This window comes from Syngnathus typhle, linkage group LG2, assembly GCF_033458585.1.
Source record: "Syngnathus typhle isolate RoL2023-S1 ecotype Sweden linkage group LG2, RoL_Styp_1.0, whole genome shotgun sequence".
In the NCBI taxonomy this organism is placed as follows: domain Eukaryota; kingdom Metazoa; phylum Chordata; class Actinopteri; order Syngnathiformes; family Syngnathidae; genus Syngnathus; species Syngnathus typhle.
In genome coordinates, this window is record NC_083739.1 from 23,580,839 (window position 1) to 23,595,426 (window position 14,588).

Consider the following 14,588-nt stretch of genomic DNA (forward strand, 5'->3'; position numbering starts at 1 on the left):
GGAGTGCTCAATCTGCCTCCCAAGCATGTTTTTTTGGGGGATGTGGGAGGAAATTGGCGTTCCCGGAGAAAACCCACACAGGCACAGGGAGAACATGCAAACTCCACACAGGGAGGGCCAGCGGTGGAATCGAACCCACACCCTTCAAACTGTGAGGCAGTGTGCCGCCACCTTAAAAGCCGATCCATGAAAATATTGTTTGACAATAATCCGGTTTGTGGCGCTGGAAAGGTTGGGGACCGCTGCACTAGACCCTACCTCAAAGCTTGCCCCAATTTATTTTACCATCAGAGCAAGTCTATGCAATATTATTAGGGGTGTAAATCGCGGGTTTTGTCACGATACGATATAATATCGATATAAAGAACTACGATACGATATTTGCCGATATCTTAAAGCCTGCTGCGATTCATTCACGATATATTGCGATATAGTGCTCTATGATCGATTTTTTTTTTTTAATAAAAAATATAGAACAATATCCTGATTTATAACAATTCATACGCAAAATCAACAAGGTACTGCAAACTCTTTATTTAGGAAATTACAAGAGTATTGTAGTATACAAATTGCTTACTTTAACACTGAACTTTGATGTCGTGTTTTTTCTTTAAATGTGCGGCAAGATTTGTGCTCCCTGAATATTTGATCACCGCATGGCAGGATTTACAAACTGCACGTGTCTTGTCCGTTGAGCCATCTTTTCTTTGGAATCCAAAGTGCTTCCAAACTAATGACTTGAAGCCTAAAGGGGAGCAAATTTCCTCGTCTTTTTGGACACTAGCCATAGCACCAGCCCAGGAGCCGCGTACTAGTTGTCGACTCCCCTTTCACGTGCAGCAACGCCGCGCACTGCTCCCTGCTCCCGGAAAGAGGAAGCAAGCAACAATGAACTGGATTTCAAAATAAAGTCGCGTCTAATGTCCGAGGTCAAACACGGCGATATAAATCGATGTTTACCTTTAGCATCGATGCCAATAAATCGTAGAGCATCATATCGATTAATCGATGTGTATCGATGTATCGTTACACCCTTAAATATTATGTAAACAGTCTCAGTGAAGGTCCAAATAGCCGATGCTTTAAAGCATAACATGGCATCATTTTTATGTTCCCGACAGGTTTACTGGGTGGGGCCTATGATCGGCGGCACTATTGGTGCTCTGCTCTATGACTTTATGCTCTTCCCGCGAAAGCACAGCCTCTCAGAGAGGCTCGCCACGCTGAAGGGCACTCGGCCCCCTGAGGCCGAGGGCCCGCAGGAAACCAGAGGAGAGCCTGTGGAGCTGAAGACGCAGGCCCTATAAAGCTGTAGGAGAATGATGCTCATCAAACACCAGTTTCCATTTCAATCCTTATGACAGCAGAACTGGGTCTCTTTACAGGACAAGGATGAAGGCTTTTGACTGGCATCTTTTTCCAATTTCTTGTTTTTTGTTGTTGCTGTTAGGAATGAAGCTACAGTAGAGACTTCAGCACGCTCTTCGATTTTCAACTGCCAAATTTTGCCCTTTGCTATGTTTTCCTTAATTTTATGAACCCATTATACTTCACCAGAATTTCATTTTTTTAAAAATGTGTCAGCATAATTTTTGTCAGTCTATGTGTATGGGCTTGTTTTACATTTCTTTCCTTTTGTTCAAATGCACATGCTTAGTAATTTCAAATCATTCAAACTTATTTTGATGACATGTACAAATAATTACTGCCCAAGGTCAATTAATCAAACTATTTGTAGAGTGCTTTTTATACATATTCAATATAAAAGCATGTCATAATTTCTACTATTTTATTAAAAAATTTCAATATGTGGAAATACATGCTTTTTATTGCCCAACATTAATTAAGAAATTTACCTTGAGCAATATTTGAAGCCTTATCATTTTGTCGTTTTGGAACATAACGTGCATACAGTATGCTGACATTGTGGATGCCCAATGAAAAGCATAGCTCTCCAAATGTTTCTCTTTCTAGCCAAAAGCAAAATTTGTTTTTGTTGGCTATCACACTCAAAAACTATTATTGGACAGGTACATAAAATGCAAAGTCAGCATCTTTGTCATAATTGGAGCCTTTTGAAAAACCTCTATTAATGCAGTTTTTTTTCTGTTGAAAGTAATTTTAAAAAAAGTTGCCGCCGAAACGGTCTGAAAAAGGTTTTAAGGTAAGACCTACATAATTTGTCTGGACAAAAGAAAACAAACAAAGGCTAATCACATTATTGTTATCAGCTCATTGACCAGACATTGAACCAGGTTCTGCTGTTTCCTTTCCTGCGTGGCTGGTGGAGCAGATTTCAGTGATGCAATAACAGGCTTTAACTTTTTTTATATAATGTACAGTGTAAAGTTGCCTTCTCTCTTTTTTTTTTTTTTTTCTAATAAGGTTTGAGGATTGTTGATAGTAATAATACCGTAATAATCATATACACCTGTGATGTAATTGTGTTCTCTTTGGCTGATGGAAGCAATGCAAAGCAGCAGTTGACACAGCCACATGGGTCTCATTTATTATCACAGTACAGGCAAGTCTGCCCAATTGGCGAGCACGGATTTCACTTTGCCAAATTTATCCTAAAAGTCTTGTCTGCCATTCTTTGTTTATTGACAGTTGAAAAGAGCACAACAAATTGATAGCCTTATAATGCCAGAAATATTTTCAGGTTTTTTTCTCAGTGTTTTTCATTTCTTTTACTGAGAGCTGTTCCCATCTGTTTTTCTGCTCAATCAAGGCTGTCTGGTTTTTTTTGAGCTTGTATTTCCATTCATGTGCTCTACCTGAACATGAACTGTACTTCAGTAAATCATTAGCAGTTCTCCAAATAAGAGGCACAATGTTTTGCTTATAGCTGTTTATTTGTCATGAATGTTCATTTAAAGTACAATTTTCAACTTGGCATCAGTGCCATTATCAATGTCATATAATTAGAGACTACTGACGGACGATTATAAAAAAAAAAATGCATGTGAATGTCTCAGAATATATTTTTTGGGGAATATTATTGAAATTAAAAAAGTTTTTTTTTTTTAAATGAATGAAAAACTACACACCCTTACATTTGGGACTACTTGTGTGTGCTTATAAATCAAAGTTCAGATTTCTTAATTTATTTAGTCAGTGCATCTTATTTATATGTATTTGTTTGAATATCTATTTTTATGGTACAATTTGCTGCTAAATTAGACAACATGGTGCCATGTTGCTCATTGCCCAAGATATACTGGCATCATGTTTGTTTAAAGTCCGGTCTTCCGGTCCCCTGTTGAGCCTTTTTTTCCCCCAGGTGTATACCTACTCTAATACACCTAAATCTCGATTTTACTCGCTTCGATTTTTAATTCTGTCTAACACGGTTTGGTCATGGACCCCATTTTTTTTTTTTTGGTCATAAATAAATTTCCAAGTGGTAACCTAAACGGATGATATAACGACCATACGAAGCTAAGAGACCAGCGCGTAAACCTTAGGGCTAGTGATTTTATGAATTTCTGCGACCAATTTAAAAGGATTTAATTAGAAGAAATCGTGCTATTTGATCTTTATGACTGCTTTATTACAGTGTTAGGGATAGCTAGGATTGTTTTTGATTCGGAAAGGGGGAAGTTCCCGGAAGCACCTCATCCACACACTCACTCGCAATTCAAAAGAGCGTGGCCGGACACAGTAGAATAAGGGGCTGCTTTATTCTCTCTTCCAAACAATTCACATAATATCAAAATGATTTAGTCAATCCGCCTGATATTGTCATTTGCGTATTGCGTCTCATAAAATGTCAACAGACTTTGATGTGTGTGGAGACGGACAACAAACGGACCTTTTTGGCTGTTCACCAACGTACCTGATGTAAATTAACGTAAAAAAGGACCCCTTCAGTTCCTAAAAACATGCCTTTCTAAAAAGAAAAAAAGAAAACTTTCTATACAACGCGCTTTAGGGGTTAACGTGATTCCCAAATTCTGGACCCCAAAGTTCGCTTAAAATCGAGATTTAGGTGTACAACCGATTCAAATGATTAGCACATCAGCAAGCGTTTGCAAATGCCTGATAACAAACTTGCTTCCATTAATTTTCGAGCGCAGCCAGAAATTGGCACATTTCCCTATTCGGAGCGTCTAGTCCAGGGGTGGGCAAACGTTTTGACTCGCGGGCCGAACCGGGTTCTAAATTTGGCCCGGAGGGCCAAACCAGGAGCAGATGGACGTAGTGTTTGTGGGAAGTAATATAAGCGACCTGTAAAGGTCATTGCATAAAATATTTTGGCCTTTAGTAGGTAGTAAAGCATGGATATTCCAAACAAGTTTTTTGAAAACAAATGCATTTATTAACAGCATTAATTTTTTTTAATAATAATTCACTAAAAAACTGCTATCAGTGATTCTCATAAAATACGACACTGTTATTATGAATAACAGTCTCCATCACTTCAGTGCCTGCAGGTCAGATTAATGACAGATGTTTATCTTATGAGATCACATCAAACGGCAAACATTCTGACCAAATATATCATCTTGAAGAATCGGTGAAAGCATACACCCAAATAAAGTAATCAAAACGGCAACACGTTGAGGGGTATCTGAAAATCAGAGCAGAGTTTTAACTCGCAAACACCTGGTAACAGAAGTGAGGAAACGGGAAACACTTCCTTAAAGTAAGCCTTGAGAACTTTACAGGTTAAGATTAGTCGCAAACAGGTGGTGCATCAATGTCTTTGAGCATCCTGCATTGTTTGAAAATGAGAATGGTCGCTAGTTTCAATCCCTGCTATGTGTACAAATCATATTCAAAATGCCTCCCCTTCATTTTCAGTGGGAAGTGTTGTTGGTCTCTCTTTTTCGCTAGTGCGTCATAGTCTGGAGTAAAATTTGTTGTGGCAATTCTTAGGCGAGATCCGAGGTGTTGGTCCGTTTACCTCGATCTGTGACGGACGGGTTGATGTTGACGTTCATGTGGCTGAACGTCACGTCGCGTACGTCGAGCCAAATTGGCCACTCTCTTTCAAACGCTCGGCACTGTGTCCACCTTGCTTTTCCTTGGGCGACTCATTTTAATGGAAGGATTCCAGGGGAAGGTTTGTGGGTGGCTTTAGCGCAAAACTGCATCTGAAAGCTCAGCCCGCGAATTACAAGAATGCTGTCGTCACAGCCCACGCTCTAAATTCGGGACTGATCCAAATAGAGCGCGAGTGCGCCATGTACGTACACGCACTTGTGAGTGTGCACCGAGCTTTCTGACACGGCTTCCGGTAGTAAATGCGCAGGCGAGCGCTTCCCCATCTACTGGGGAAACGCAGTCATTGCAGGCAAAATGACCAAAAAAAAAAGTTTAATAATAAAATTTGTTCATGGTTGGCGGGCCGGATTAAACGGTCGCGTGGGCCGGATGTGGCCCGCGGGCCGTAGTTTGCCCACCCCTGGTCTGGTCCATAGGTCAGCAACCCATGGCTCCGGAGCCACATGTGGCTCTTTCATCCTTCTGTTGTGGCTCCCTGTGACTTTGGAAAATAATGAGTATTTTATAAAAAAGGTAATTTTATTTTTGTTTGTTCATTTTAAAATATAATTCTGAATTTGAAGATTATGGTAAACTTGTAACATTAAAATTAAACATTTTCAATATTTCTACCGCCCGAAATACGCGTCACATCCGCCGATGTGCGACATTCGAATTCCTGGCGTTCCTCACGTCTGGCAGCTGGCGTTTCTCCAGCACAGTACCAGCGTGATAACTATATATTAAGTGAAGTAGTCCTATTTTTTAATTCAGGAGGACAACTGGCTGCACACTCCAGTACACGCGATGGGACAGAAGCAGACTGCGCATTTTTTCGGTTTGCATTGTTCGTTCAGTGCTGGTGGATAATATTTGGATAAATTTGGATTTTTATCTCATAAATAAGAGGACAGGGGACTGCAGGCTGTTTGCATTTTTTGTTCAGTGGGTTGGGTAAGTTTGGATTTTTATTTCTTAAATACGAGGACTCAAATAGACACCGGGTATTTTATTTGAAATTAAGCATCAACCAAGTATGAAATGCTTTTTGTTACATGCAGAAATAAAATTCTGTGTTCTCTAAAGCAGTTTGTTGATTTCATTTTCATAAATGCAAAAGTTTTTTGTACATAGCATAATATATACATGCATAATATACCGTGATTTTCCACGCATAATGCGCAAAATGTAACTAATTTATTGTCCTAAAATCTGGGGTGCGCATTATGCATGGGTACAACAATTTTTGAAGAAAATCTCCCTCGAAATAAAACTTGAAATCACACCTTTCGTCTTGTTTGTTGTCAATCGCGCATCGCATTCAGCCATCCTGCCCAACACACTTAGGCAGTAAAATTCATAATTGACGACACATCGTTTGATGCGATGGTGCAATCCTTGATGGTGTGTTATTGTCAAATATTGTTAGTTTTTTAATCTCCATCGCAGAGCGGATATCATACGGAGCCCGCCATGACAGTATGCGCAGAATGGATGCGCAAGACACGTCAGCTATATAAAGAGCGAGAGTTCAGTTCTCTACCTTAATGCGTATTACAGGTAATATTTGATTTCACAACACTTTGCCTTGTTCCTTTCGTCTCTGCTGTTCACTTCAAACACGCTCCATACGAACACAATGCTCTCGTATCAGACGCTTGCTCGATCACCTGCTCGTTTGCTGTCACAATGTACCCTACACAAATCCGAAACATTTCTTCGCTATCGAGTTTGCTCGCGCATGCGCAGTGATACTGACCGGCAGAATAACATCCGGTTGTTCCCAAATATGATCTTTCTTCTGAAATAATCTTACGTTTACGGACTTAAGTAAGAGTCAAAATTTGGGTGCGTATTATACATGGGTACAGGCTTTTTTCCAGCATCGACATGCCATTTTTAGGGTGCGTATTATGCACGGGGGCGTATTTTACATGGAAAATCACGGTATGTAATGATGTCAAAATGGGTCGTGGCTCCGGGTGCTTTATTTTCATTGGGGGGCGGTCCCAAATGGCTCTTTGAGTAAAAAAGGTTGCCGACCCCTGGTCTAGTCACTAGACTGTACTCGGTTTTTGGTGCACTGGCAATAACCAAACAGCAAATTTGCACAACGCAGAACAACAAGTTTCCCAATGTTTGGCGTGAGCCAGTGCTCGCTCCGAGTGTATTTACGAATGCGTTCAAAGATGTCAGCTAACGTACACAGGCGCTGACACGAGGACATTGCTTACATTGGAACAGAAAAATAAGTGCTTGTTGATATTTGAGGGTTTCACACGACTATACGGAGAACCACATACTAAAAATATATCCAAAACATTACGTTTAATGTGATCGGCCAGTCTGCATTCCAAACAGTGTCTGAGCTAAAGTTAACGTGCGTTAATATTTGGCATTGTGTGCGAGTCAAAGTTGACTTACTTAATAAATTCACAAAAGCAATATTGATCATTAATCATTTAAAAAGACTAATATACGCAGTCACCACAGAAGATGGACTAATAATACATCCAAATGTAAATGCTGAAGTTACTATTGTTTTGCCTTAAACATCTTAAACTACATTTTATTACCATATTTCTTTAAGGGAGAAAATTTGTGTACAGTAATACTTGTGTCGCGAAAGTGAAGACGTGAAGTTGTCAAAATCAACAAACCACCAAGGAAATGCTCTGAAGAAGGATGCAGCCTCAGTACTTGTTTTGTTCTTATCACATTCTGAATGTCACTCAAAGGGAAGACGAGGCAGTCGGAAGTCCTTGGAGTAGCTCTTCAGGAAAAGCTCAGAAAACCGTCCAAGATGAGGTCCATGTCTCCTGGGGGCCTGGTAAACAGACAGATGCGTGTCACATCATCATCATCATCATCATCATCATCATCATCATCATCATCATCATCATCATCATCATCAGCAGCAGCAGCAGCAGCAGCAGCAGCAGCAGCAGCAGCAGCAGCAGCAGCAGCAGCAGCAGCAGCATCTTAAAGGATCAAACCTACACATCATTGAAGTCATCAGAGTTTGAATTAAAGACTACTGCGGGTGAATCTGAGGTTTCCATTTGCTCTCCATTTTGCTCTCGTGGGATGGCCTCTTGAGGTGCAAACTGCTGGAATGGAGGCCTGGAAAAAAGAAGGAAAACATCACACTTAGAGAAGTATGAATATTCAAGTACCAATGCCCCAAAAGTTGGGACGGTTTGCAGTTCCACCACAATGTTCATGGAAAATCTGGAAAAGTTGAAACTGGTTTTGAAGTTCGAAATACGTCACCTCAGATAACGTCATCAAATCCCAATATGACGATTTGTTACTGGGTGTGTGTTTATATATACACCTATTTATATACACACACACACGCACACACATACACACGCACACACATACACGCACACACATTTACATCCACACAGTAATCCCTCTTTTATCGTGGATAATTGGTTTCAAGACCACCCGTGATAGGTGAAAATCCGCGAAGTAGTGTCAACCTCTCATTTTTAATTTACCGTAATTTTCGGACTATAAGTCGCACCCGAGTATAAGTTGCACCAGCCATAAAATGCCCAAAAAAGTGAAAAAAAAACATATGTATATAAGTCGCTCCTGAGTATACGTCGCCCCCCCCACCCAAACCATGAAAAAAAACGCGATTTTTAGTCCGAGAATTACGGTATTATAACTATTCTTATTATAAATAACTTTTTTTTATAACAAGGTACAAGTGTACGTACTGCAATTGTGTCGGCACTCCATGCCTTCTACTGGCGTGTGGGCAATTTCTGTGCCATAATTCCTCAATTTAGAATTTTTAGTTTGATTTAATGATTTTTATGGGGGGGGGGGGGGTAAATCCTGGATGTACTGAAGCTGCGCTAAATGAACCGCGATGTAGCGAAGGATTACTGTATATATACTATATGTACACATACACACGCATGCACGTACACACACCAACTAAATGCCAACAAGTGACCAGGACTTACGGAGGGTATCCAACAGAATTGTGGGGGCTTTCAACATGATGCGTCAAATTAGGGACGCATGGTGCAACTGAGCCAGCATCCCTGTACAACACATAAAGCATGACGTCATTACCCCAAAGTTAGGCAAAGACAATGTTATCGTGGAATTGCAGAGTGCACATCAAATGCACTTTACCATTTACAGGTGAACTTAATTTGACCTGTTAAAACTTTTGAATGCACATGGCCAACTTCCTTGTTGCACTTCCTTTTACCCCAATTACTGTTCTCTAACAAGGAGTTTGCTCAGTGGACTAATTCTCAACAGATGTTTTATAAAAAAAAAATCAACCACACATTTCTTGATTCCGTTAGAAGGGGTATTTAAGCAGTCATGTCGTTCATATTTTGACATCATTAAGACTTAAAATCTAATCAACAATTCAGCTCCTTGTTGCAGATCGACTTATACTGAAATATTTTACTTGCAATGTTTTAGTGTGTCTTTTTGATTTATTCTGAAATGTCACCACAAATATTCATTCCTTTTTTGTGGGTAGTGCATGTTAATTTTGATACCAGGACTCAGCTTTTTCGGGGGCGCATGTGTAATACATACTGTCTGGATTAAACTTGACCTACACTTGATAACTGGTAGCATTGTGGAGGCTTTCAGTGTGATGTGCCACACTGGTTGGATTAGCTGTAACAGAAACAGTCTCCCTACAAAAAAAAAGAAAAAAAAGAAAGCAAGAGACAAACAAACACAAAGATAATATCTTAAAATCACATCAACCAATAGTGGCGTGAGCATTTAGGCTAAGCACTTGCTTACATTCCCACTTTAGTCTGGAGTGTTGTAGGGATGTAGCCATCGTTGGTGGAAGTTTGGGGCCCTAAAAGACAAAGTCAAATTAAAATAAAGACACTCTAATGGTTTGTCAGTGTTTGCAAGATTAAAAAAAATAGATTACCTGAATAGAACTTTTTAAAAACATCATGTTTTGGAAAGTCCGGGTAGAGGAATGTGATTTCATTGATGTCTCTGATTCGGTCGCCAAGGCTCCGGATGTCCAGATCTTTCTTGGTGAAGGGCTTGATGTTCTTGATGATCTGTTTGTGTTCACCCACTATGGGAAGCAAAATGAAATGATCTCAACAATAATAACTTTGAGTTGCCATTAAAAAAAATCTGGACCCTTTCAAATGACCTGTATTTATGCGTAAATTGGTAATAACATGTGATCTAATCTTCATTCATATCATAGCAAAAAAAATACTCTTAAACCAATGAAACAATTCTACATCGTGGAAACAACATCAGACCTGTCAACCTATAGAACAATAACAATAATATTCCACATATTGCATATAGGCGGAACGGTGTCGCACTGGTTAGCACGACCGCCTCAAGGTTCGGAGGGTGCGGGTTATATTTCACTTCCGGTCCTCCCTGTTTGGAGTTTGCATGTTCTCCCCTTCCCTGCATGGGTTTTCTCTGAGCACTCAGGTTTTCTCCCACTTCCCAAAAACATGCACGGTCGCCCGATTGAGCACTCCAAATTGCCCATAGGTGTGAGAGCGAGTGGAAATGACGATTCCTCTTTCTGTGCCCTGCGATTGGCAGGCAACCAGTTCAGAGTGTCCCCGGCCTACTGCCCAATGACAGCTGGGATAGGGTGTAGCACGCCCGCGGGGACAAGCAGTACAGGTGATGGATGGATTTGCATTTATCTTTCATTGCTTCCATTGTCACGGATGGGATGGAGCCAGGGCGACCAGGCTTTATTGAAGGAAAAGGGGAGTTGGAGTGGAGGATGAAGGGGAACAGACGGACAAACTAACATAACGACCTAACAAAACAACAACGTGATCGACCGACAGACTGGCTAACAGAAACAGAACTGACAAAGACAGGAGACAAGAAACAAGAACGATCCGACAGGGGAGTGAAGGGCAAACAGGACTTAAAGACAAGACAGATAACGAGAGGCAGGTGAGCGTGATCACACTGATCATGGGCAGACACAGGAGGGGAGGGGCGGGTACACAAAGACACTAACAGAAACCATGACAACATACACATAATAAAATAACCGGGGACGAGTCGTGACATTGATAAGTAAAAAATATTAAGCTTGTGGCATTTCTGCTCTCTGAGTTTAATTAGTTTGCTAAATAAAAAACATAAAATAGTAGTAGACTGCTTACACAATAGGAAATTCCAAATGCATACAGAAGAAAATGAAACGTGTTTAACGTTAATAATTAAAAATATCTAAACATTGTGAGCTTTCAAACCATGTACCTATAAATGCTGACATATACAGGGTCCGGCAAAATGATCTGACACATTTGTAGGTTTAATAAAATGTAAATAAATTAAAGAAACAAAATACTTTTTTTATTTTCGAAAAGTACATATAATGCCGTTTGACGCGATTGTTTACACTTTGCTGAGGCTCATGGGAGATTGTGAGCTGAGGGTCATGGTTTTTTGCGGATGGCTAATGCTATAACGATAGCTGCTATACGCGCGAGGCTATTTCATGTCAAAATAGGCTGCTCTGTTCATGTTTCGAGTAAATCTACGGATCGATATGGAAGGGAAACATAGGTAAGTAGTACCAATGCGTTAGATCGAACTTTAGTCAGTTCTGATAATTTTATAGGAGCTCGTTTGAGAGACGCGATTGTTTACACTTTGCTGAGGCTCATGGGAGATTGCGAGCTGAGGGTCATGGGTTTTTGCGGATGGCTAATGCTATAACGATAGCTGCTATACGCGCGAGGCTATTTCATGTCAAAATAGGCCGCTCTGTTCATGTTTCGAGTAAATCTACGGATCGATATAGAAGGGAAACATAGGTAAGTAGTACCAATGCGTTAGATCGAACTTTAGTCAGTTCTGATCATTTTATAGGAGCTCGTTTGAGAGACGCGATTGTTTACACTTTGCTGAGGCTCATGGGAGATTGTGAGCTGAGGGTCATGGGTTTTTGCGGATGGATAATGCTATAACGATAGCTGCTATACGCGCGAGACTATTTCATGTCAAAATAGGCTGCTCTGTTCATGTTTTGAGTAAATCTACGGATCGATATGGAAGGGAAACATAGGTAAGTAGAACCAATGCGTTAGATTGAACTTTAGTCAGTTCCAATCATTTTATAGGAGATTGTTTGAGAAACGCGATTGTTTACAGTGCTCGTTGGTTATTGGCTAGTGGGTGCATACCGCAACCCTAGTCAACCTCAGTTTGTTGCAGTAAAGCTTCTATTTTATGCGCCTTATAGGCCGGTGCGCCTTATATATGGACAAAGTTTTAAAATGGGCCGTTCATTGAAGGTGCGCCTCATACCCCGGTGCGCCTAATAGGGCGGAAAATACGGTAAATAAAAACGATCTTTTTAAACTATTAATTACCTTCTCCTTCAACATTAAACCGAACTTAATCTAACAATTATTCAATTTAAGAATAAACTTTACTCACGACTTTGCTTCTAGTATCCCTGACGGTCAGAAATGAGTTTGTAACTCTTTTTGAACAGATAGAAAACAGGCAGGATGTAACAGACAACAAAGCAGGAAGCGGTAGGTAAGTTACAGGAAATGATATCAAAATAAAAGCATTTACATATTGCCTTTATGATAGGAAAGAATATCAAAAGAAAAGCATCTACCGTAAATTTCGGACTACAAGTCGCTCCGGAGTATAAGTCGCACCAGCCATAAAATGCCCAAAAATGTGAAAAAAAACATAGATAAGTCACTCCGGAGTATAAAACGCATTTTGGGGGGCAATTTATTCGACGAAATCCAACACCAAGAACAGACATGAACGAGCAACAACAGGCTAAACGATACGGTATGCTAACATGACAATATTATCAAACCATTTGTGTCACTCCAAATCATTAAATCCATCGATCAAATTTCTCGTCCTTTATGTCATCCTGGTGACAGAGGACATGTCCAGAGGATATGGCGCTTTAAAGTGTTAATTACTTTATTTGATTTTTTCTCTCTATTTTTCATGTTTTGAATATGTTCAAGATAAAGATATCAAAGCATGTGAAGTGATCAACTATACTAAAAATAACATGTGAAGTGGTCAACTACACTTGTAAGTAAGTGATGTGTTAATGATCAAGTAATAATTTGTGAAAAAAAACATATATAAGTCGCTCCTGAGTATAAGTCGCCCGCCCCTCCTCACCCAAACTATGAAAAAAATAAACGCGACTTATAGTCCGAAAATTACGATACATACTGCCTTTATGGCGACACAATGGGTTACTAACTTCAGAGCCAGTGAATCAGCATTGAAACGAAAATCAACTGGCCAACCTCACACCGCCAGAACTCCAGAAAATGTGGCATAGTAAGAGCAAAATAACATTATTCGAAAACAAAACAAAAATGAAATCAAACTAAACGAAACAAAACAAAATGGCATTATATGTACTTTTCGAAAAAAAAAAAAAGAAAAGATTATTAAAATTTATTCGCATTTTATTAAACCTACGAATGTGTCAGATCATTTTGCCGGACCCTGTATAAAGAATGATGAGATGAAACCACCATTCTATTTGATTATAATCAATGGTCCACTTGTACAATGTGCACTATAATCATCCATCCATTTTCTGAACCAGTTATCCTTACAAGAGTCGTGGGCATGTTGGAGCCTATCCCAGCTGAGTTAAGGAAGTAGGAGGGGGATACCCTGAACTAGTCGCCAGTCCATCGCACGGCACACATAGACAATCACTCACAATCACACCTACGGACAATTTGGAGTGGGCAATCGGCCTATCAAGCATGTTTTTGGAATGTGGGAGGAACCCGAAGAAGAACATGCAGACTCCACACAGTATAATCAAATCAACAGAATATTTTCTGCTGAGAAGCTGGAATTCTGACGATTTAGATTATTTTAAGTAAAAAAAAGTTATCTAAAAAGTTAATTGATTACAGAAATGCAAATAGTTTGATCATCGATTAGTTGTCAATGCAGGGTTTATATACTTTTTATTGCAATCAGATGACCGTTATAGGTGGATTCTGGCCTTTCTCTACTGACCCAGAGCTGATTTGAGCATTCTGACTTATGCTTAAAACGGAATCTTGAGTAGGCCAAGTCCTGCCAACATATTAGATAAGCCTCGAAGGAGGATGGAGTGCAGTTACACACAACAATAATGAATCATAGTAATAAAGGAATACCTCTCCAACAGCAGCAATCAAACACACACATTATTGTCTTTGCAAAGGTTTTGAAACAGCATCATAGCCTGTACTTACTCTCCGCTGCAGCGACGTAAGCGATGGTGATGCCTCCGATCTCAGAGTCGCTGAAGCGTAGCAAAAAAGTTCCATTGGGCCTTTGTTTGAGAATCAGGTGTAGATGCTGCTTGCCAATGAAACCAAATATGAGCCTTGGAGAGAAAAGTAGAGTTTGTTATTGATTACTAACAGCACGTTGCTAATATTTACTGCAAAAACAAGTAGAGTCTTTGCACCCATCACTCCAGTATGTCCTCAGATGTTTTTTGGTCAGGTCCATCACTCCCTCAAACCACTGCCAGAACGTAAACTGTCGACCTGGGAGCACTTCCTGCAAGATTGTCAGAG

General features: G+C 40.0%; 2 protein-coding genes across 5 annotated transcripts in view; one reads left to right on the top strand and one right to left on the bottom strand.

The window, feature by feature from the left end:
- LOC133150282 (lens fiber major intrinsic protein-like) overlaps window positions 1-7,006 on the top strand; it is a 10,230-nt gene extending 3,224 nt beyond the window's left edge. Inside the window, exon 4 of one of the 3 annotated variants that reach the window (XM_061272723.1) lies at window positions 1-1,113. This exon is cut by the window's left edge and continues 503 nt beyond it. Coding sequence is in view for 2 of the 3 variants with exons in the window: in XM_061272722.1 (XP_061128706.1) it covers window positions 1,122-1,307 (186 nt within the window). In the remaining variant the exon portion in view is untranslated. The other 2 variants (XM_061272725.1, XM_061272722.1) reach the window with 2 other exon arrangements.
- stat6 (signal transducer and activator of transcription 6, interleukin-4 induced) overlaps window positions 5,984-14,588 on the bottom strand; it is a 51,335-nt gene continuing 42,730 nt past the window's right edge. Inside the window, exons 14-21 of one of the 2 annotated variants that reach the window (XM_061272706.1) lie at window positions 14,477-14,571; window positions 14,259-14,392; window positions 9,926-10,081; window positions 9,787-9,847; window positions 9,594-9,674; window positions 8,973-9,053; window positions 7,990-8,112; window positions 5,984-7,816 (exon numbers count right to left, since the gene is read on the bottom strand). In XM_061272706.1, the coding sequence (XP_061128690.1) occupies window positions 7,765-7,816; window positions 7,990-8,112; window positions 8,973-9,053; window positions 9,594-9,674; window positions 9,787-9,847; window positions 9,926-10,081; window positions 14,259-14,392; window positions 14,477-14,571 (783 nt within the window). In that variant the 3' untranslated portion in view covers window positions 5,984-7,764. The remainder of the gene's footprint in view (window positions 7,817-7,989; window positions 8,113-8,972; window positions 9,054-9,593; window positions 9,675-9,786; window positions 9,848-9,925; window positions 10,082-14,258; window positions 14,393-14,476; window positions 14,572-14,588) is intronic. The other variant, XM_061272707.1, reaches the window with a different exon arrangement.